Source organism: Protopterus annectens, chromosome 5.part0, assembly GCF_019279795.1.
Source record: "Protopterus annectens isolate FY-2018-M chromosome 5.part0, PAN1.0, whole genome shotgun sequence".
Lineage (NCBI taxonomy): Eukaryota > Metazoa > Chordata > Ceratodontiformes > Protopteridae > Protopterus > Protopterus annectens.
The window spans coordinates 624,153,987-624,176,486 of NC_056735.1; the positions used below are offsets into that span (position 1 = coordinate 624,153,987).

Genomic DNA, 22,500 nt, shown 5'->3' on the forward strand with positions numbered 1-22,500 from the left:
TTTTTTTTTTTTGGGGGGGGGGGGGTCTCACAAGAAAATATGTCGACACTGGTTCAAGTGACGTTTTTTGCATTGCAGACTACATTGACCATTTTTTTGTAACTGTCTTAGACCATGTTAATGATATTGTATTTTGCTAATTAATGTATTTTGGAAGGAGTTGTCTGCATATCTGACATCTATGCTTTCTGCCTTGTATTGGTTCTGCACTCTCATGAGATTTCTGATGCATGTGTGTACTTCTACTTTATGTATTAAATAAAAAAGGGTTTTTATCACTGCCTTTCTTGTAATTGTAAGGTTAGTACTGATGTTAAAATGTATGTTCTCTTTTTAGAGACAGAAAAGCTCAAAAAGATGGGAGGCTGAGCTACGCTGATTTTGCCTGGTTTCTGATTTCAGAAGAGGACAAGAAGACCCCAACTAGGTAAAATTTCCTTTATGATTATGGGTTTAAAGAGTGCTTAATCTAGAGGATTTTTCCTGCTGAGGACTCTGCTTTGCCTTTGGGCATGCCACTCACGGCAACTCATCTGGGGCAAGTTGGGATACCTCCAGGCTAGCTAAAATAATGCAAGCATGACTGACATGGTGAATAGCACTTTGAAGCAATTTGGCTAAAGCCAGAATGACATTTTGACAGTGTTAAGTACATGTTGAGGCAGGTTGGGAGACGCTTAAACTTGGGTTGTGCAGTGACATACAGGGTCAATAGAAAGTTCTTGTGTCCTGCAGACATCATTAGTAAAGGATTTTCACAGACAGCCAGTCAAGACAGCCCTCTGGTCTCAGAACAATGAATGACAAGCTTGATTATGTGTTGTCGAGTGGGTCATCCTCTCTCCCTGATTAACTGTAACATCATAGTCAACAAGCATTTATTGGGGTGACTGGCTGTGTAATGGTCTGAAAATTATGCATGTGTCATTTTCTAAACACTGCTGTACATATGATGGCCTCAGCAAACCAGCTGTAAGCCATTCAGATTGCGTTTATGTAAATTGCTGAAAAGACCCAGCTAGAATCTCACCCATAGCCAAGTAGTGATTGACAGAAATACCTGTGTGCTGTAGAATAAGCATTTTAATACAGGCAAGAATGCACCACAGATTTTATTGTATTTCTGATACATGTATAAGAAAGCTAGAATCTGTATAGAATATGTAACATTTACTATAGAATATTTGATTAGGGCTTCTCCCAGTGAAGTTAAAAGTATTTGCATAATTTGGTATCTGTCTTTATAATTTGGGAGAGCAATGTTAATATGTTTCTAGACTGAACTTTAGTATCTATTACGTGGCTTCTTGCACACTCAGTGCACTAAATAGCATTATCCGGACTTTATTTATATTTGGCATAATCCATTTTGGGAACTTGTGCAGTGGGAAGAGTGTCATTTTTGGCCTTAAGTATATCGGGAACAACTGCTGTGTAATAATTTTCTACTTTTTAATCTCTTCACTGCATTTTTTCAGTATTTGGAGACATCCCTTCTATTTTCTGCTGCAGCTGCCTACAAAATAGGAGACAAAGGAAGAAACACACAGTACCCATAATCTGCACAGTGAGATTCGCAGTACATGACCATTAAGCTGTATGCAGTGTCAGTAGAAAATTCTGAAATGTGCAACAGACTTGTATTATCCATGCAACATAGGAGTTTTGGATGACTGCAGCTCTGGTATTTTTCCCATTGTGCTTTTGACATGTTGACTTCAGAATTAAAGATCGAGATCCTATGACTTAGAATTGTGACATAATAGAATATGTCTGAGCACAGAGTTGTCTTCCCAGTAATGATTACAATTAACACATTTCAACAGAGATTACTGTAATGAATTTGAAAACATTTTTGAGCATATTAATTGTTGCATATTTTAATAAGTGAACTGTTACTTAATTTTGCAATTGTGCATAACCCTATAATGCATGTTAGTGCAAGAAACAAAATGTCTGCTGCTTTATATGTATTTAAAAAGGTAATAATGCTAGCTTCATCTACAAGACTAATATCAAGGAGATTAACTTTGTTAATGAAGTAGTATTCCTACTGGTTATTAGTCAAATTGGAAAGGCTTTTCCTTTCAAAATCTAACAGCTGTTTAATTTCATACTGAGTGCTAATACGGAACAGGATTTCTTTAAGCTGTTGTATAGCTAAACCACAATGCTATGTTTTTACATAAATTTGTTTGGAGCTGGTTTATTTACTGTGGTCTTCTTTATTCCACATTGCAGATTTGTGTTTGCCCCCTTACTAGAAAAACGTTGCATTATTTAACCTGTATGATCCTTTGGGTTTCTTTCTGTGGTATACAAACCGTTTGCCTGATGAGGATATCTGTTGCATTGTAAAAAGGTGCAATGTATTCTGGGATTTTTGTACCCCAAGTTGTATTTTAATGCAAGTAACAGTTTAAAGAAACATTGTTACAAGTTTGCTGTGTTGTTTCTATACGTAGCCACATTTGTTTATAGGTAGGTGCTAGGGAAGTCACTTTTGAAACCACTGTCAACCTAGCCAGAACACCCTACAACAAGAATTATTTCCTGCCTCAAGAGGGTTACACACGGAGGAATATTTGAGTGCCTATCCAGTTATCTGGGTTAGCCTTGAATGTAGCAAGGTACCGTCACCCTTACTTAACAGGATGTTTTATTGCTATGGTGGTAAATACGATGGGATAAGAGCCTGTCACTCTGACATGTCCTATACCAAGAGTGAGGTTCTTTTCACATATATTTGAGTACCATTAGGTCTGTTAAGGTGTAATAGGTTTAGCAGGGTGGGTCTTTCATGGCCCTAAAAGTCAAATATATATCACCGTAGAGGAGTATGTAGGAAACAGGATACAGAGTGGGGGCAGACAATCAGGCAGGGATAGCTAAGATAATTAATGCCTTTTTGTTCGTTACGAACCTCTTGAGGTCTTTCCAGTTGAGTGTTTTGAAAAGTACATACCAAAGCTGCTTTTCTATTCAATAGTAAGATGGATAAGAGATGATTATGGTGCTTAAGTACTGGTTGAGATGACTTTGTTAGTTGGGACATTTTAAAGGATTTTCTAACTTGGTGTCATGATGATCAAAGGACATGGTCATCTATAGGGTGCCTTGGTCTCTGATGCCATTGTCATTCTTAAGTGGTATGACATCTATATAGTATGAGGAAGAGTTATTTCTTTTACAAAAGTGGACAGCACAACAGTTTTTGGTATTTAGTTTGAAGCCATTGTCCTTGTGTAGTCTAGCCCATCCTGGAGTACCTTCACATTAATGGATGCTAGAATAACAACACCTAGTCTACAGTCATCAGCTGATTTAGTTAACCATATCAATGGAGTGTTAGGTTGTAGATCAGAAATAGCATTCCATACAGTAAAAATTTTACAAGTAGTGTTCCTTAAGGCTTAGTGCACAATCTGCTGTTTGAAGAAGCTGCACTAACCCTTGAGGATCACTTCTTTTGTCACTTTTACTTACCAAGGTGGCATCAGCAACTCTAATATTATGTCCTCTGTTCGACAACCTATTTGATATCAACTTTATTGCATAGGATTGATGATTAAATTCACCATTTTGTCAAGGCATGCACAGGGAAGTAACATATTATGTAAGTAACACAAGTGATATCCTGGTCATCCAAGAAGTTTAATGTTCACACCAAACACGAACCAAGACAGCAAACCAACAAGTAAAACAATAAAAATTCAGTTAGAAATTCAACAATACTGAGCGCTTTCACCCGCTCGTTTACCTGCGGGTTTCATCAGAGTACATCTTACATTTCATTGCACCAGCTTATATACTACCAAAATAACCAATGTTTCAATTAGTCTTAATTTAATTAATTAATAGTGTAATTCCTAATTGTGTGTTTTCAAAAAAGTAGATGTTGTTTAATACCTTAAAGACAACAACAGTAAACTGCTAAATAGGATTTCTTTGTTTGTATAGTTTAAGTTGAGGGCTATTTAACCAATAAAAGTGATAATACTTGTTAAAAACTATCATAAGTATATTATAAATATTTTAATCAGCATGTATACATTAATTTTATATACATTAAATATTAATAAATATAAAGTAGAATAAAAAATGTATAAAAATGTCATCAAATCATTCATTCCAATGTAAACATTATTTTGTAATTGAAAAACATGTTGTATAAATACCAGAATAAATAAATAAACAAAATTAATAGTATTAATATTAAACACTACATAGTACTACTTATAATCTTAGATAAATTTTAGAGTGCAATATGAATTATAATTTCTTGTTTTTTATCATTTCTTGTTTTTTATCAGTTGTATAAATAAATGTAATTATATAAATATTAATATTACAAAAAAGTATTTTGTATGTATATACTAAAATAATTAGATTCTAACCTTAAAATGTTTGTAAAATGTATTATATGTAATTTTTAAGAAAGATTCATTCAAAACAATCTTCATAGACTTTCATTTCAACCATATTTAAATAAAAATATAATATATAAAATTCCAATTAAACACTTATAGACTTTTGTTTTAAAATACTTGTAATACTAATGTGGCCATTCAAACCCGGTGTTGTACTGGCATTGCAACGAAGTTGCCACAAACATTCTTTAGTTAATAGTAAATTGTCCAAATCCCCTTCTTTTTCCTCAGGATTGTAAATTCTGTCAATAATGAAAAAGATGAATCTTTTATAATTAACACATGTGATACTGTGTGTGTAAAGGGCATTTGATTCTTTTTTGTTTTTCACATCCCTGACATGTTCCATAATTCTATTGTGTAATTTTCTCTTGGTCTTACCTATGTAATATGCTGGGCATGAAATACAACTTGCCAAATAAATAACCCATTTAGTGTTACAGTTACATGTGCCTGGGCATTTAAGTGTTTTTCCATAGTTGTACACGGTACAATAGGGTCCATCATTTATGTATTTACAACTTTTACAAAATCCACATTTTTTCATTCTGGATGTAGTCTCTCCTTGTACCCTGCTTTCGAACATCTCTTTCATATTCATGCCCCTACTATATGTAACTGATGGGTGTAAGCCAACTATTTCTTTAACTTCCAAGCTATTATTTATTACACTTTTCCATGTGTCATTTAATATTGTCATTATTGCTTTAGAATTTGTGTTGTATGGTAAAATAAATGAATCCTTCTTGTTGTTAAAATCTTGTTCCTTCGGCCTCATATATTCTCCACTAATAATTATAGGTTTGTACTTTGTATCCCTGTCTCTCAAAACTTCTTTAGTCAGGGAATCTAACAAATTTAGTGGGTAACCTCTGTCACTAAACATATCTTGCAAGTATTTGATTTCAACCTCAAAGTTTTGGTCTTCACTAATAATACGAGAAAGTCTAACTAATTGGCCTTTCACCAAATTCCTTTTTTGAAAATGGGGATGATTACTGTCGTAGTGTAAATAACTGTTTGAGTAAGTTTTTTTACGAAAAATGGTAGATTCTATCCTTCCATCCTTGTTGTACATTCTGATGTCTAAGTAGTCACATTGATCGTGGTTTATTTGGAAAGTAAACTTTAAAAAATTAGTACTATTTTCTAAGAAGTGCATAAATTCTCGTATTTCACCTTCTTCTCCCTTCCAAAAAACCAAAATGTCATCTAAAAATCTTACATATAAAATAATTTTATCCCAGAAGTGCGATACAAATACTTGTTCAATCTCCCAAAATGCTAACACTAAGTTAGCATAGATGGGGGCACATCTGGCCCCCATAGCAACACCTCTACATTGTTTATAGTGTTCTCCTTCCAAGATGACATAATTGTTGTTTAGTATCATTTCCATGAAGTCTACTAATAATCTTCTTTTGACAGTGTGTTGTCCACTGTGTTTTTCCAAAATTTTTTCAAAGTATTCTAAGCCTTCTTTGTGTGGTATGATGCTAAATAGATTAATGACATCTATTGTTATCATAAAAAACTTTTCTCCTCTGTAGTTCTTATTAAATTCTCTTAGTTTTTCAAGGCAATGCAGTCTTTAATAATGTGTGGGAACTTTGTTAAAATATCCTTACAATGTACATCTACAAACTTCGCTGTTGTTTCAAGTTTAGAATTTTTGGCAGAAACAATCGGTCTAAGCGGAGGGTTTTGAATACTCTTATGCACTTTGGGTATGCCGAAAATGGTTGGGGTGATAGGATGTTCCACTACCAAAAATTCATATTCCTGTTTATTAATCATGCCCTCCATCAAACATTCATATAGTAGCCAATCAATTTTTGTATAGGCTCTCTGTACTTCATATTTAAGAACTTTACTATATGTGTCTTCATTTTCTAACATAGTTTTCATTTTGTTGATGTAATTTGTATTTGACATGATCACTACTCCACCCCCTTTATCTGGCTTCATGATTCTGTGTTTATTATTTGAACATATTTCTGTAATGCAGAACCTTTCATTTTCAGTCAAATTGTCCTTCAATATACTCTTTTTCTTTAATTCCCTCCTTATTTGTGTTTCACATAATGATTCATAAACCTGAATTATTGGATTGTTGGGCGGAATAAATGTACTAGTTCTTTTTAGTGTAATGACTTTGGTTTCGTTTCTCATCTCCTCTTGCATGTTTGCTTTAGTAAAAAACACTTTTAAATTAAGCATTCTCGTGTATAATTTCAAATTGATGAGTATTCTACCTATGTCACTTCTAAATCGTGGGACAAATTTAAAACCTCTCTTAAATAACATAATATGGCTTTGATTCAAGTTAAAGTCACTATAATTGTAGATATTAAAACCACCACTATTGGTTATTTTACATAGATCATTGTTCGTACTACCACCATCAAGAATGTCTGCTTCTATGTCATTCAGAACTATCGGATCGTTACCAAATGATTTCTCTTGCATAACCAAATTTCTACCTGGTGGTTTAACATTATTGGTCAATCCTGTCCCACTTATATCTTGCGTAGTGGTTTCATTGTTGTGACTTGCTGAGCCATTTAGTAATAATAAGAATTGGTTCTGAAGTACATTTTCCTCCCTTGATTCTTCTGTTGTGCTCCGCCCCCCTGAAACCTGTCTCTTATCCTCTCTGATCTCCTTAGTTGGGGTTGTTCTAAAAAAACCTCATTCTCTTTTGTACATCCCCATCTATAACATTGCCATAATGTCCATACTTGTTAGTATTTTTGTTGTTGTGTACATTAGAAGTATGAATGTTCCTTTGTTCACAGTTCCTATCTTCATCCTTCGATCGATTCATTCTTTCATTTTGCTGCACAGATGTTTTGAATTCTTTAAAATGGTGATATGCCCTTTTGTGAATATAGTCATTACTGTCTCTTATTAGTTTTTTATTTTTATATTCAAGCCCTCTCGAAACAAAACTGTCCATTTCTTTTATAATGTAGTCCATCCTGTATTTGTTGTGTTCAAATAGCAAGTCTTTTTTAATGTTGTTGTCCAGGTCTATAAGTTTCTCGTTCAACACTGATAGTCTTTGGTTGTTGTTCTTAATAATAAGTTTAAGCAAGTCTAACCCTGCTCTGTCATACAGGGCTACTAATTCATTGTATAACACACTATGACTAAAACCAAAAGGTAATTTAAAAATTCTCAAACCTTTTGGAACTTGTTCCAACTCCAGGGATCTCTCCAGAAAGGCATTATCCATCTGGATGGTTTTAAATTGTTTGAGCGTTTTTTCAAAATCAGCAATCTGCTCATTCAAGGAGCCCATGTCTTGCATACTACTTCTTGGAATACTTTTAAACGAAGGTGCCTGTAGAATCACATTAATGTTCTCCCATCTCCGACTGTTAGATGTCCTTCCGTCCCCAGCGTTCATATTCCCACTGTCAAACCTCAGGGTTGGTTCCTTTCTTCGTGTGTCCCCTTTAGGTTGGTTCGATGAACCATTACTGGCTGACGGAGCATTAGGACTGTTACCCGGTGTGGAGTGTAATGTGAACAGTTGCTCTTGTGATTCGGTAATAGTAATATTTAGGTCAATGTCATTATTCTGAGTTTTGTTAGCCCGGAGTAAGGTAATTAGTCGATTAGTAACTTCCAGGTGCTGTTTTAATAGTGCTTCCATAATGTAGTAAAACCTAAACACAATCAATGTAGATGCTATTACAGCTGAATTATTTGTGTTAACCCTACTTGTAATGCAGGGCAACAGAAAACTGACAGTTATTCGTACTGCTGAATACTTTACTTGACACAACCAAGTTCTATCCGTATTTCTCAGTTTCAGAAAGCAAACAGTTCAAAGCTGCTTACAAATCAGTGTTAACATGAATTCGCCAAAAGTTGATGTAAGTGTTAATGCAATTTGCGGTCGCTTAATTGTAACCTCAGAGTTCTCTCCTTCAGTAAACCAGTCAGTTAGATGTTACTATTAATTAATACTTTCTTGTAGCTTTGAAATCCGTATTTATAACGTAAAGCTACGGAAAACTGACAGTTACTGGTGCAGCTAAATAGTTTAAATTTACACCACCTAGTTGTGTCCGTAGTTCTCAGCTTCAATGAAGATACACTTGCAACGTAGGACAACAGAGAACTGATAATTACTGATACAACTGAATGTTTGAGTTAACACAACCTAGTTGTGTCCGTAGTTCTCAGTTTCAGAAAGCAAACAGTACAAAGCTGCTTACAAATCAGCGTTGACATAAATTTGCAAAATGCTGATGTAAGTGTTAATGCAATTTGCGGTCGCTTAGTTATAACCTCAAAGTTCTCTCCTTCAGTAGACCAGTCAATTTGATGTTACTGTTAGTTAGTACTATAATATAGCTTTGAAGTCAGTATTTATGACGTACAGCAACGGAAAACTGTCAGTTGCTGGTGCAACTAAATATTTTAAATTTACACCACCTAGTTGTGTCCGTATATCTCAGCTTCAAAGAAGGTAGTCAGTTCAACGCTGCTTGTAAATTAGCGTTTAACATAAAAAACGCAAATGCTGATATTCTTGCTAAGCGTTTAGCATTAGCTTTGTTGTAGCCACAAAATACTCACCTTCAATAAAACAGTCAGTTCAAAGTAGCTTGAAATTCCATGATATAACATAAAATAGCAGAATGCTGCTAAAAATGCTGGTGCAGTTGAGTAAAAAACGAACCCGAATTTTGTAATAACCCAAGTTCTTCTATCTCTTGTTCAACAAGACGTTGGTTGTACGCTGCTTATGCTTCCGTACCTTGGTATAACCGACAACTCCTCGGTGTCCTGGAACCACTACCACGATGAAGTAAACACAGGAACCACGAAAAGAATGTAAGTAACACAAGTGATATCCTGGTCATCCAAGAAGTTTAATGTTCACACCAAACACGAACCAAGACAGCAAACCAACAAGTAAAACAATAAAAATTCAGTTAGAAATTCAACAATACTGAGCGCTTTCACCCGCTCGTTTACCTGCGGGTTTCATCAGAGTACATCTTACATTTCATTGCACCAGCTTATATACTACCAAAATAACCAATGTTTCAATTAGTCTTAATTTAATTAATTAATAGTGTAATTCCTAATTGTGTGTTTTCAAAAAAGTAGATGTTGTTTAATACCTTAAAGAACAACAACAGTAAACTGCTAAATAGGATTTCTTTGTTTGTATAGTTTAAGTTGAGGGCTATTTAACCAATAAAAGTGATAATACTTGTTAAAAACTATCATAAGTATATTATAAATATTTTAATCAGCATGTATAAATTAATTTTATATACATTAAATATTAATAAATATAAAGTAGAATAAAACATGTATAAAAATGTCATCATATCATTCATTCCAATGTAAACATTATTTTGTAATTGAAAAACATGTTGTATAAATACCAGAATAAATAAATAAACAAAATTAATAGTATTAATATTAAACACTACATAGTACTACTTATAATCTTAGATAAATTTTAGAGTGTAATATGAATTATAATTTCTTGTTTTTTATCATTTCTTGTTTTTTATCAATTGTATAAATAAATGTAATTATATAAATATTAATATTACAAAAAAGTATTTTGTATGTATATACTAAAATAATTAGATTCTAACCTTAAAATGTTTGTAAAATGTATTATATGTAATTTTTAAGAAAGATTCATTCAAAACAATCTTCATAGACTTTCATTTCAACCATATTTAAATAAAAATATAATATATAAAATTCCAATTAAACACTTATAGACTTTTGTTTTAAAATACTTGTAATACTAATGTGGCCATTCAAACCCGGTGTTGTACTGGCATTGCAACGAAGTTGCCACAAACATTCTTTAGTTAATAGTAAATTGTCCAAATCCCCTTCTTTTTCCTCAGGATTGTAAATTCTGTCAATAATGAAAAAGATGAATCTTTTATAATTAACACATGTGATACTGTGTGTGTAAAGGGCATTTGATTCTTTTTTGTTTTTCACATCCCTGACATGTTCCATAATTCTATTGTGTAATTTTCTCTTGGTCTTACCTATGTAATATGCTGGGCATGAAATACAACTTGCCAAATAAATAACCCATTTAGTGTTACAGTTACATATGCCTGGGCATTTAAGTGTTTTTCCATAGTTGTACACGGTACAATAGGGTCCATCATTTATGTATTTACAACTTTTACAAAATCCACATTTTTTCATTCTGGATGTAGTCTCTCCTTGTACCCTGCTTTCGAACATCTCTTTCATATTCATGCCCCTACTATATGTAACTGATGGGTGTAAGCCAACTATTTCTTTAACTTCCAAGCTATTATTTATTACACTTTTCCATGTGTCATTTAATATTGTCATTATTGCTTTAGAATTTGTGTTGTATGGTAAAATAAATGAATCCTTCTTGTTGTTAAAATCTTGTTCCTTCGGCCTCATATATTCTCCACTAATAATTATAGGTTTGTACTTTGTATCCCTGTCTCTCAAAACTTCTTTAGTCAGGGAATCTAACAAATTTAGTGGGTAACCTCTGTCACTAAACATATCTTGCAAGTATTTGATTTCAACCTCAAAGTTTTGGTCTTCACTAATAATACGAGAAAGTCTAACTAATTGGCCTTTCACCAAATTCCTTTTTTGAAAATGGAGATGATTACTGTCATAGTGTAAATAACTGTTTGAGTAAGTTTTTTTACGAAAAATGGTAGATTCTATCCTTCCATCCTTGTTGTACATTCTGATGTCTAAGTAGTCACATTGATCGTGGTTTATTTGGAAAGTAAACTTTAAAAAATTAGTACTATTTTCTAAGAAGTGCATAAATTCTCGTATTTCACCTTCTTCTCCCTTCCAAAAAACCAAAATGTCATCTAAAAATCTTACATATAAAATAATTTTATCCCAGAAGTGCGATACAAATACTTGTTCAATCTCCCAAAATGCTAACACTAAGTTAGCATAGATGGGGGCACATCTGGCCCCCATAGCAACACCTCTACATTGTTTATAGTGTTCTCCTTCCAAGATGACATAATTGTTGTTTAGTATCATTTCCATGAAGTCTACTAATAATCTTCTTTTGACAGTGTGTTGTCCACTGTGTTTTTCCAAAATTTTTTCAAAGTATTCTAAGCCTTCTTTGTGTGGTATGATGCTAAATAGATTAATGACATCTATTGTTATCATAAAAAACTTTTCTCCTCTGTAGTTCTTATTAAATTCTCTTAGTTTTTCAAGGCAATGCCACGAGTCTTTAATAATGTGTGGGAACTTTGTTAAAATATCCTTACAATGTACATCTACAAACTTCGCTGTTGTTTCAAGTTTAGAATTTTTGGCAGAAACAATCGGTCTAAGCGGAGGGTTTTGAATACTCTTATGCACTTTGGGTATGCCGAAAATGGTTGGGGTGATAGGATGTTCCACTACCAAAAATTCATATTCCTGTTTATTAATCATGCCCTCCATCAAACATTCATATAGTAGCCAATCAATTTTTGTATAGGCTCTCTGTACTTCATATTTAAGAACTTTACTATATGTGTCTTCATTTTCTAACATAGTTTTCATTTTGTTGATGTAATTTGTAAACGCTTAGCAAGAATATCAGCATTTGCGTTTTTTATGTTAAACGCTAATTTACAAGCAGCGTTGAACTGACTACCTTCTTTGAAGCTGAGATATACGGACACAACTAGGTGGTGTAAACTTAAAATATTTAGTTGCACCAGCAACTGACAGTTTTCCGTAGCTGTACGTCATAAATACTGACTTCAAAGCTATATTATAGTACTAACTAACAGTAACATCAAATTGACTGGTCTACTGAAGGAGAGAACTTTGAGGTTATAACTAAGCGACCGCAAATTGCATTAACACTTACATCAGCATTTTGCGAATTTATGTCAACGCTGATTTGTAAGCAGCTTTGTACTGTTTGCTTTCTGAAACTGAGAACTACGGACACAACTAGGTTGTGTTAACTCAAACATTCAGTTGTATCAGTAATTATCAGTTCTCTGTTGTCCTACGTTGCAAGTGTATCTTCATTGAAGCTGAGAACTACGGACACAACTAGGTGGTGTAAATTTAAAATATTTAGCTGCACCAGTAACTGTCAGTTTTCCGTAGCTTTACGTTATAAATACGGATTTCAAAGCTACAAGAAAGTATTAATTAATAGTAACATCTAACTGACTGGTTTACTGAAGGAGAGAACTCTGAGGTTACAATTAAGCGACCACAAATTGCATTAACACTTACATCAACTTTTGGCGAATTCATGTTAACACTGATTTGTAAGCAGCTTTGAACTGTTTGCTTTCTGAAACTGAGAAATACGGATAGAACTTGGTTGTGTCAAGTAAAGTATTCAGCAGTACGAATAACTGTCAGTTTTCTGTTGCCCTGCATTACAAGTAGGGTTAACACAAATAATTCAGCTGTAATAGCATCTACATTGATTGTGTTTAGGTTTTACTACATTATGGAAGCACTATTAAAACAGCACCTGGAAGTTACTAATCGACTAATTACCTTACTCCGGCTAACAAAACTCAGAATAATGACATTGACCTAAATATTACTATTACCGAATCAAGAGCAACTGTTCACATTACACTCCACACCGGTAACAGTCCTAATGCTCCGTCAGCCAGTAATGGTTCATCGAACCAACCTAAAGGGGACACACGAAGAAAGGAACCAACCCTGAGGTTTGACAGTGGGAATATGAACGCTGGGGACGGAAGGACATCTAACAGTCGGAGATGGGAGAACATTAATGTGATTCTACAGGCACCTTCGTTTAAAAGTATTCCAAGAAGTAGTATGCAAGACATGGGCTCCTTGAATGAGCAGATTGCTGATTTTGAAAAAACGCTCAAACAATTTAAAACCATCCAGATGGATAATGCCTTTCTGGAGAGATCCCTGGAGTTGGAACAAGTTCCAAAAGGTTTGAGAATTTTTAAATTACCTTTTGGTTTTAGTCATAATAGTGTGTTATATAATGAATTAGTAGCCCTGTATGACAGAGCAGGGTTAGACTTGCTTAAACTTATTATTAAGAACAACAACCAAAGACTATCAGTGTTGAACGAGAAACTTATAGACCTGGACAACAACATTAAAAAAGACTTGCTATTTGAACACAACAAATACAGGATGGACTACATTATAAAAGAAATGGACAGTTTTGTTTCGAGAGGGCTTGAATATAAAAATAAAAAACTAATAAGAGACAGTAATGACTATATTCACAAAAGGGCATATCACCATTTTAAAGAATTCAAAACATCTGTGCAGCAAAATGAAAGAATGAATCGATCGAGGGATGAAGATAGGAACTGTGAACAAAGGAACATTCATACTTCTAATGTACACAACAACAAAAATACTAACAAGTATGGACATTATGGCAATGTTATAGATGGGGATGTACAAAAAGAGAATGAGGTTTTTTTAGAACAACCCCAACTAAGGAGATCAGAGAGGATAAGAGACAGGTTTCAGGGGGGCGGAGCACAACAGAAGAATCAAGGGAGGAAAATGTACTTCAGAACCAATTCTTATTATTACTAAATGGCTCAGCAAGTCACAACAATGAAACCACTACGCAAGATATAAGTGGGACAGGATTGACCAATAATGTTAAACCACCAGGTAGAAATTTGGTTATGCAAGAGAAATCATTTGGTAACGATCCGATAGTTCTGAATGACATAGAAGCAGACATTCTTGATGGTGGTAGTACGAACAATGATCTATGTAAAATAACCAATAGTGGTGGTTTTAATATCTACAATTATAGTGACTTTAACTTGAATCAAAGCCATATTATGTTATTTAAGAGAGGTTTTAAATTTGTCCCACGATTTAGAAGTGACATAGGTAGAATACTCATCAATTTGAAATTATACACGAGAATGCTTAATTTAAAAGTGTTTTTACTAAAGCAAACATGCAAGAGGAGATGAGAAACTAAACCAAAGTCATTACACTAAAAGAACTAGTACATTTATTCCGCCCAACAATCCAATAATTCAGGTTTATGAATCATTATGTGAAACACAAATAAGGAGGGAATTAAAGAAAAAGAGTATATTGAAGGACAATTTGACTGAAAATGAAAGGTTCTGCATTACAGAAATATGTTCAAATAATAAACACAGAATCATGAAGCCAGATAAAGGGGGTGGAGTAGTGATCATGTCAAATACAAATTACATCAACAAAATGAAAACTATGTTAGAAAATGAAGACACATATAGTAAAGTTCTTAAATATGAAGTACAGAGAGCCTATACAAAAATTGATTGGCTACTATATGAATGTTTGATGGAGGGCATGATTAATAAACAGGAATATGAATTTTTGGTAGTGGAACATCCTATCACCCCAACCATTTTCGGCATACCCAAAGTGCATAAGAGTATTCAAAACCCTCCGCTTAGACCGATTGTTTCTGCCAAAAATTCTAAACTTGAAACAACAGCGAAGTTTGTAGATGTACATTGTAAGGATATTTTAACAAAGTTCCCACACATTATTAAAGACTCGTGGCATTGCCTTGAAAAACTAAGAGAATTTAATAAGAACTACAGAGGAGAAAAGTTTTTTATGATAACAATAGATGTCATTAATCTATTTAGCATCATACCACACAAAGAAGGCTTAGAATACTTTGAAAAAATTTTGGAAAAACACAGTGGACAACACACTGTCAAAAGAAGATTATTAGTAGACTTCATGGAAATGATACTAAACAACAATTATGTCATCTTGGAAGGAGAACACTATAAACAATGTAGAGGTGTTGCTATGAGGGCCAGATGTGTTTCATCTATGCTAACTTAGTGTTAGCATTTTGGGAGATTGAACAAGTATTTGTATCGCACTTCTGGGATAAAATTATTTTATATGTAAGATTTTTAGATGACATTTTGGTTTTTTGGAAGGGAGAAGAAGGTGAAATACGAGAATTTATGCACTTCTTAGAAAATAGTACTAATTTTTTAAAGTTTACTTTCCAAATAAACCACGATCAATGTGACTACTTAGACATCAGAATGTACAACAAGGATGGAAGGATAGAATCTACCATTTTTCGTAAAAAAACTTACTCAAACAGTTATTTACACTACGACAGTAATCATCCCCATTTTCAAAAAAGGAATTTGGTGAAAGGCCAATTAGTTAGACTTTCTCGTATTATTAGTGAAGACCAAAACTTTGAGGTTGAAATCAAATACTTGCAAGATATGTTTAGTGACAGAGGTTACCCACTAAATTTGTTAGATTCCCTGACTAAAGAAGTTTTGAGAGACAGGGATACAAAGTACAAACCTATAATTATTAGTGGAGAATATATGAGGTCAAGGAACAAGATTTTAACAACAAGAAGGATTCATTTATTTTACCATACAACACAAATTCTAAAGCAATAATGACAATATTAAATGACACATGGAAAAGTGTAATAAATAATAGCTTGGAAGTTAAAGAAATAGTTGGCTTACACCCATCAGTTACATATAGTAGGGGCATGAATATGAAAGAGATGTTCGAAAGCAGGGTACAAGGAGAGACTACATCCAGAATGAAAAAATGTGGATTTTGTAAAAGTTGTAAATACATAAATGATGGACCCTATTGTACCGTGTACAACTATGGAAAAACACTTAAATGCCCAGGCATATGTAACTGTAACACTAAATGGGTTATTTATTTGGCAAGTTGTATTTCATGCCCAGCATATTACATAGGTAAGACCAAGAGAAAATTACACAATAGAATTATGGAACATGTCAGGGATGTGAAAAACAAAAAAGAATCAAATGCCCTTTACACACACAGTATCACATGTGTTAATTATAAAAGATTCATCTTTTTCATTATTGACAGAATTTACAATCCTGAGGAAAAAGAAGGGGATTTGGACAATTTACTATTAACTAAAGAATGTTTGTGGCAACTTCTTGCAATGCCAGTACAACACCGGGTTTGAATGGCCACATTAGTATTACAAGTATTTTAAAACAAAAGTCTATAAGTGTTTAATTGGAATTTTATATATTATATTTTTATTTAAATATGGTTGAAATGAAAGTCTATGAAGATTGTTTTGAATGAATCTTTCTTAAAAATTACATATAATACATTTTACAAACATTTTAAGGTTAGAATCTAATTATTTTAGTATATACATACAAAATACTTTTTTGTAATATTAATATTTATATAATTACATTTATTTATACAATTGATAAAAAACAAGAAATGATAAAAAACAAGAAATTATAATTCATATTACACTCTAAAATTTATCTAAGATTATAAGTAGTACTATGTAGTGTTTAATATTAATACTATTAATTTTGTTTATTTATTTATTCTGGTATTTATACAACATGTTTTTCAATTACAAAATAATGTTTACATTGGAATGAATGATTTGATGACATTTTTATACATTTTTTATTCTACTTTATATTTATTAATATTTAATGTATATAAAATTAATGTATACATGCTGATTAAAATATTTATAATATACTTATGATAGTTTTTAACAAGTATTATCACTTTTATTGGTTAAATAGCCCTCAACTTAAACTATACAAACAAAGAAATCCTATTTAGCAGTTTACTGTTGTCTTTAAGGTATTAAACAACATCTACTTTTTTGAAAACACACAATTAGGAATTACACTATTAATTAATTAAATTAAGACTAATTGAAACATTGGTTATTTTGGTAGTATATAAGCTGGTGCAATGAAATGTAAGATGTACTCTGATGAAACCCGCAGGTAAACGAGCGGGTGAAAGCGCTCAGTATTGTTGAATTTCTAACTGAATTTTTATTGTTTTACTTGTTGGTTTGCTGTCTTGGTTCGTGCTTGGTGTGAACATTAAACTTCTTGGATGACCAGGATATCACTTGTGTTAAGTAACATATTATGCCTCGGCCAAGATCAAGTATGCCATGTGCAGAGCATAACCACCATCAGCTGCTTGAGTTGCCCTTTGTCCCAAACACTAGGTTTATGAGGTCATGTATGTAAAGTCATGGAATAAATCATTTAAGTCAGGTAAGATTAATGTGCCTATAATTCTCAGGTTGAGTGGACCTTTCTTAGAGCAAGAACCTGACTCCCTCCAGCTTTTCAATTGTAATAGTTTGCACGGGTTTCTTTCCTGATTGACCCCCGCCCCCACCTGGGGTTCACTCTATAAAGCAATTTCTACCTTCTCCACTGAAGCTGGCTATCTTAACTAAGTAAAACCTCTGGGAAGCAAGAACCTGACTCCCTCCAGCTTTTCAATTGTAATAGTTTGCATGGGTTTCATTCCTGAGTGACACCCCCCCCCCTACCTGGGATTCACTGCATCAAACAATTTTTACCTTCTCCACTGAAGCTGGCTATCTTAACTAAGTAAAATGTCTGGGAAGCAAGAACCTGGACTCCCTCCAGCTTTTCAGTTGTAATAGGTGAACTACAATTTAGTTTTTGTAAACTGTTGAGGCTTAATGGTGTCTGCACAACAACAGTGAAGGGATCTAGCCAATTGCCACTAGATTGGGCTATACTACTTTGAAATTAGCCTTACACTCACACAGTGTTCCAGTCCCAAGCATTTACTTTTTAATTTGGTAAAGTAATTTCGCTCCCTCCTTATTGACTACATTTGCTAGTTTACCCCTAGGATCCAATTAAAACTAGCTTAAAAATTGATGTAAAATTAAAAAAGAATAAAACAAATTGAAGTACAGCCAAAAACATTGCTTACATACAATCATACAAACCAAACCAAAAGCCCAAGGTAACTCTGAGTCAGTGTTAGCCCTGCTCCGCTCCTCTCCCTGCCCCCAAATTCCACCCGCCCCAACTAGTGCTAAATTTAAACCAGACTTTGCCACTCCCCTCCTGCTAAGTACCAATCAGCACCTCACACATCATTGAGCAACCCTGCCCCCTTAACCCATTTCCTTCTCTCTCATTCTTCCACAACATGTTAGCAGGGTCAGTCATCAAATTTGGTCCGCCTCCTATCAAAATGCAAACAAGCAAAAAAACACTAATTACCCAAATGCCTATACTGTTTGTTTTACCATCTCACTGCCTACGAACAAACACTTGACCATGGTATTCACTACCCAAATGGTCAAACAGGCACCCACGACTTCACACATAACACCAGACACTTTACCTTCCCCAGCACACCCAAATAAACCACCCTCTGTAAAATACCACCTCTGTACAGCCACAAAACATAATCCTAAAGACAAAGAGTATATAAAGCTTATAAACAAACTCCTAAAGCTCACAATATCTGGTCACTTTAACCTTGTAACACATGGAGACATTCATCCCAACCCTGGCCCACCCACACCCAATAACCTCCGCTCCCCTACCACAATCCCCACAGTCAGACTACCCATGAATGCTCCCACTAGTTCCCTCCTAGCATTTCACCTAAATATTAGAAGTATTAACAATAAGATTCCCAACCTACACACCCTCCTAGCAACCCACTCCCCAGACATTGTGTCTTACGGAAACCTGGCTAAAACCCAGTACTACTGGCAATGAAATACTACCTCCAGGATACAATATTCACCAGTTAGACCGTGCTACAAGGAAAGGAGGTGGGATAGCAGTCCTTTACAAAAATACTCTAACTGTTAATAGAGACACCATTCAGCCTCCCTAGTTCAGTAATATGGAACTCCTCATAACCAAGCTACAGATTAACCAAAACAAACACTTGAACGTTGTCTGTGCATACATTCCACCAGGTAACAACCTAAATACCCTAGATCATCTCCTTTACTGGTTACCCTCTACCTATCCCCAAGAAACCATAGTTCTTGGTGATTTTAACACCGACTGGCACCCCTGCTCCTCCGACCCCCCCCCCTCACTCATATAAACTTATCTGGGTTTAAACAGACCATAACCTCTCCCACTAGGATAAACAAACCAACCAACAAGGAAAGTATCCTAGACTAGATCCTAGTTAATAACCAACCCCAACTGTATACAGCTGGTACTCTCCCTGATGACCTCAGCGACTATTGTCTAACCTATATCATAAAACATAAGGCAGGAAACCCTCACCAGCCCAAATATAAAACATTTAGAAACAGGGAAAACTTTGATGCTGCTATATTCCAAAATGAATTAAAAGCAGTTGACTGGTCAAAACTAAAAAAAATCTAACATTAGAGGAGGCCATAGATCACTTTAACACTAAATTCCTAAGTATCCTTGATTCACATGCTCCAGCACGTACAATAACAACTAGATCAAATGCAGCACCATGGCTCACAAAAGATACCAAAGCTAAAATCAAAACTAGAAACAGAGCCTGGGCCAGCTGGAGAACAACCAAAGCCTGACTTGACCATCTAAAATATCGTCAACTTAGGAATGATACAAAAAAAAATCTATTTTACTGGATAAAAAAAAGCTTCTACCAAAATCTCCTACAAAAACACCACAACAATCCTCAAAAGTTCTGGGCAGGCTTAAATCAACTACTTTGTCCCGGTCACTCCACCACCCCAGCCCCGGCTAACTACACCCATAGTTCTCCAGAGACCATAGCTAGCGCCTTTAATAACTTTTTCACTGAAACAATCCAATCCATAGCAAATCCACTAACCCTCTCTAACTTAAACCACATGCCTAATCTACCTAATAATCACCCGGAATTTAGCTTCCAACCAATATCCACTAGTTTTATCAAAACACTTCTAAAAAACTAAAACCTACCACCCTCGCTGCTGACCTCCTCCCTCCAGAGTACCTACAAATAGCTGCAGATGCCATTGCATATCCCATATCTATCCTCATCAACAGAACCTTATCCGAAAGTGCTATCACCTCCCTCTGGAAAATATCTCACGTCATCCCACTCCATAAAGGTGGTAGCTCCTCAGACATATCCAACTACAGACCCATTGCCATTTTTTCCCCACTAGCCAAAATAATGGAGAAATGTTTACACAAGCAACTAATGCAATACCTTTCACAGAATAACTTACTATCCGACTCCCAGCATGGTTTCAGGCCATACCACAGCACCACCTCAGCCCTCCTTTCCTTTACTACTGCCATAAACCAAAACAGGAATGACAATATGCTAATCTCTGCCCTCTTTCTTGACCTATCAAAAGCCTTTGACATGGTCAACCATGAACTTCTCATTCTTTCACTAAAATCTGTTTCCCTCAACAAGCCTGCTATCTAGTGGTTCCAGTCCTATCTGACTGGTAGCAGCAGGCGGTACTATGGCAGGGCAAACTCTCCAGCCAGTTTACCTCCATACTAGGTCCACTACTCTATTTTTATCAACAACCTCCACACTGCTATCCCTAAAGCCACCTGCATTCAGTACGCAGATGATTCCATTCTCATCTGCTCAGCCACCTCCCCATCCGACATGCAAATCTTAACCCAAAATACATTTAGCACTATTGAGAACTGGCTCACCAACCAATGCCTACTTCTGAACCACAATAAAACTAAACTTCTACTCTTCTCTCCCACTAGTAGATCCACCACACTTCAATAGTACCACTGTTTCCCCAGATAATCACACCAAACTGCTAGGGGTTATCATAGACCATCTCAAATTTGACCTACAGGTCAACAAAACCATACAGACCATCAATAAGAAGCTTGGATCACTGTATAGAAACAAGACATTTTTAACCCCACTTGTTAGGACTGCAATCGCCCGATCACACCTACTGTCTACTCTTTTTATATGCCTCGCCTGTACTCTCAAACCTCAACAAATCCGAACTAGGTAAGCTGTCCCATAGCTACAATCATTGCCAGATTTGCCACTGGCTCCACCTGTAGAACCCACCACTGCCAGAACCTTAAACAACTAGAGTGGCTAGAACTGCCCAGCTTAATTCAATTCAATCAACTCTTAATAGCACACAAAATTTTGTACCACCTTGAGTATATACCCCCTCACTTAAAAATATTATTAAGCCATATAGCAAACTAAGATCCCTACGGTCAGCCAATAAACTACTGGTCCAAACCCACAAAGCTAATAACTCTACTGGTGAATCCCTGTTTGACAACTTCATTGGCAAAACCTGGAATTCATTGCCAAACTATATAACCCTACAATCCTCCAAAAGTCTCTTAAAAAAAAAAAACCTCAAACAGTATCAAAGTGAATTGGCTATGCCTATGTACCAACCCTGATTAAGTTATAAACTAAAAGCATATTCTGCAATTATCATAACTTGTAACTACATCACCAAGCTCTGCTTCCAATCTGATGTCTCTTACTTTTAATTGTCTGTCCATGAGAATTGTGCATCCCTACTAGGAAACACTACTAACCCAGTGTATATAATCACTTTGTTTTTATAATTGTTTGCCAACTTCTGTGTAATCTATGTAAGTTTGCCTATGTGGAGCTTTTCTCCCCGGGCCTCCGCTGAAAATGGACATGTATCCAGTTGGACTATCCCGGTAAACAAATGTAAAATAAATAAATCTCACAATAGGCTACATCCCTGAAACCTGTAGAGTAGTTATCATTCAAAGGGCTCGCTTTTGTCAGATTCTTCTCCCCGGCCCGATTTAAAAAACCCACCTTTTAACGGCCCCTAAACTCTTTTTTTTATGCCTTTTCCCCCACTGTAACTTTTTTTTTTTTTAAAAAACCCCCTTTTCCCAACAAAAAACCAACTTAGGAAAAAAAAAAAAAAAGGGGGCTTTTTTTTTTTCCCCCAAAAAAAAGCCCCAAAAAAACCCCAAAAAATTTTAATTGGCCCCCCCCCCCCCCCCCCCAGCCCCCCCCCCCCCCCCCCCCCCCCCCCCCCCCCCCCCCCCCCCCCCGCCCCCCCCCCCCCCCCCCCCAATTTTTCAAGGTTTCCCAATTTTTAAACCCCTTTAGACTTAAACCAATTTTAAGTGGCTGAACCCCGGGGAAAATCATTTCCTTTAACTTTTTTTTCAACCCCCTTATTAAAAAAACTTGAATTCCCCTCCATTGCCCAAAAAACAAAATTTGTGAACCC

General features: G+C 35.1%; 1 protein-coding gene across 2 annotated transcripts in view; it reads left to right on the forward strand.

The window, feature by feature from the left end:
• The window catches only part of PPP2R3B (protein phosphatase 2 regulatory subunit B''beta), a 1,731,184-nt gene that overhangs the window by 1,358,420 nt on the left and 350,264 nt on the right, over nt 1-22,500 (forward strand). For both annotated transcript variants that reach the window (XM_044072461.1, XM_044072462.1), the window contains exon 9: nt 338-427. In XM_044072461.1, coding sequence (XP_043928396.1) covers nt 338-427 — 90 coding nt within the window. The remainder of the gene's footprint in view (nt 1-337; nt 428-22,500) is intronic.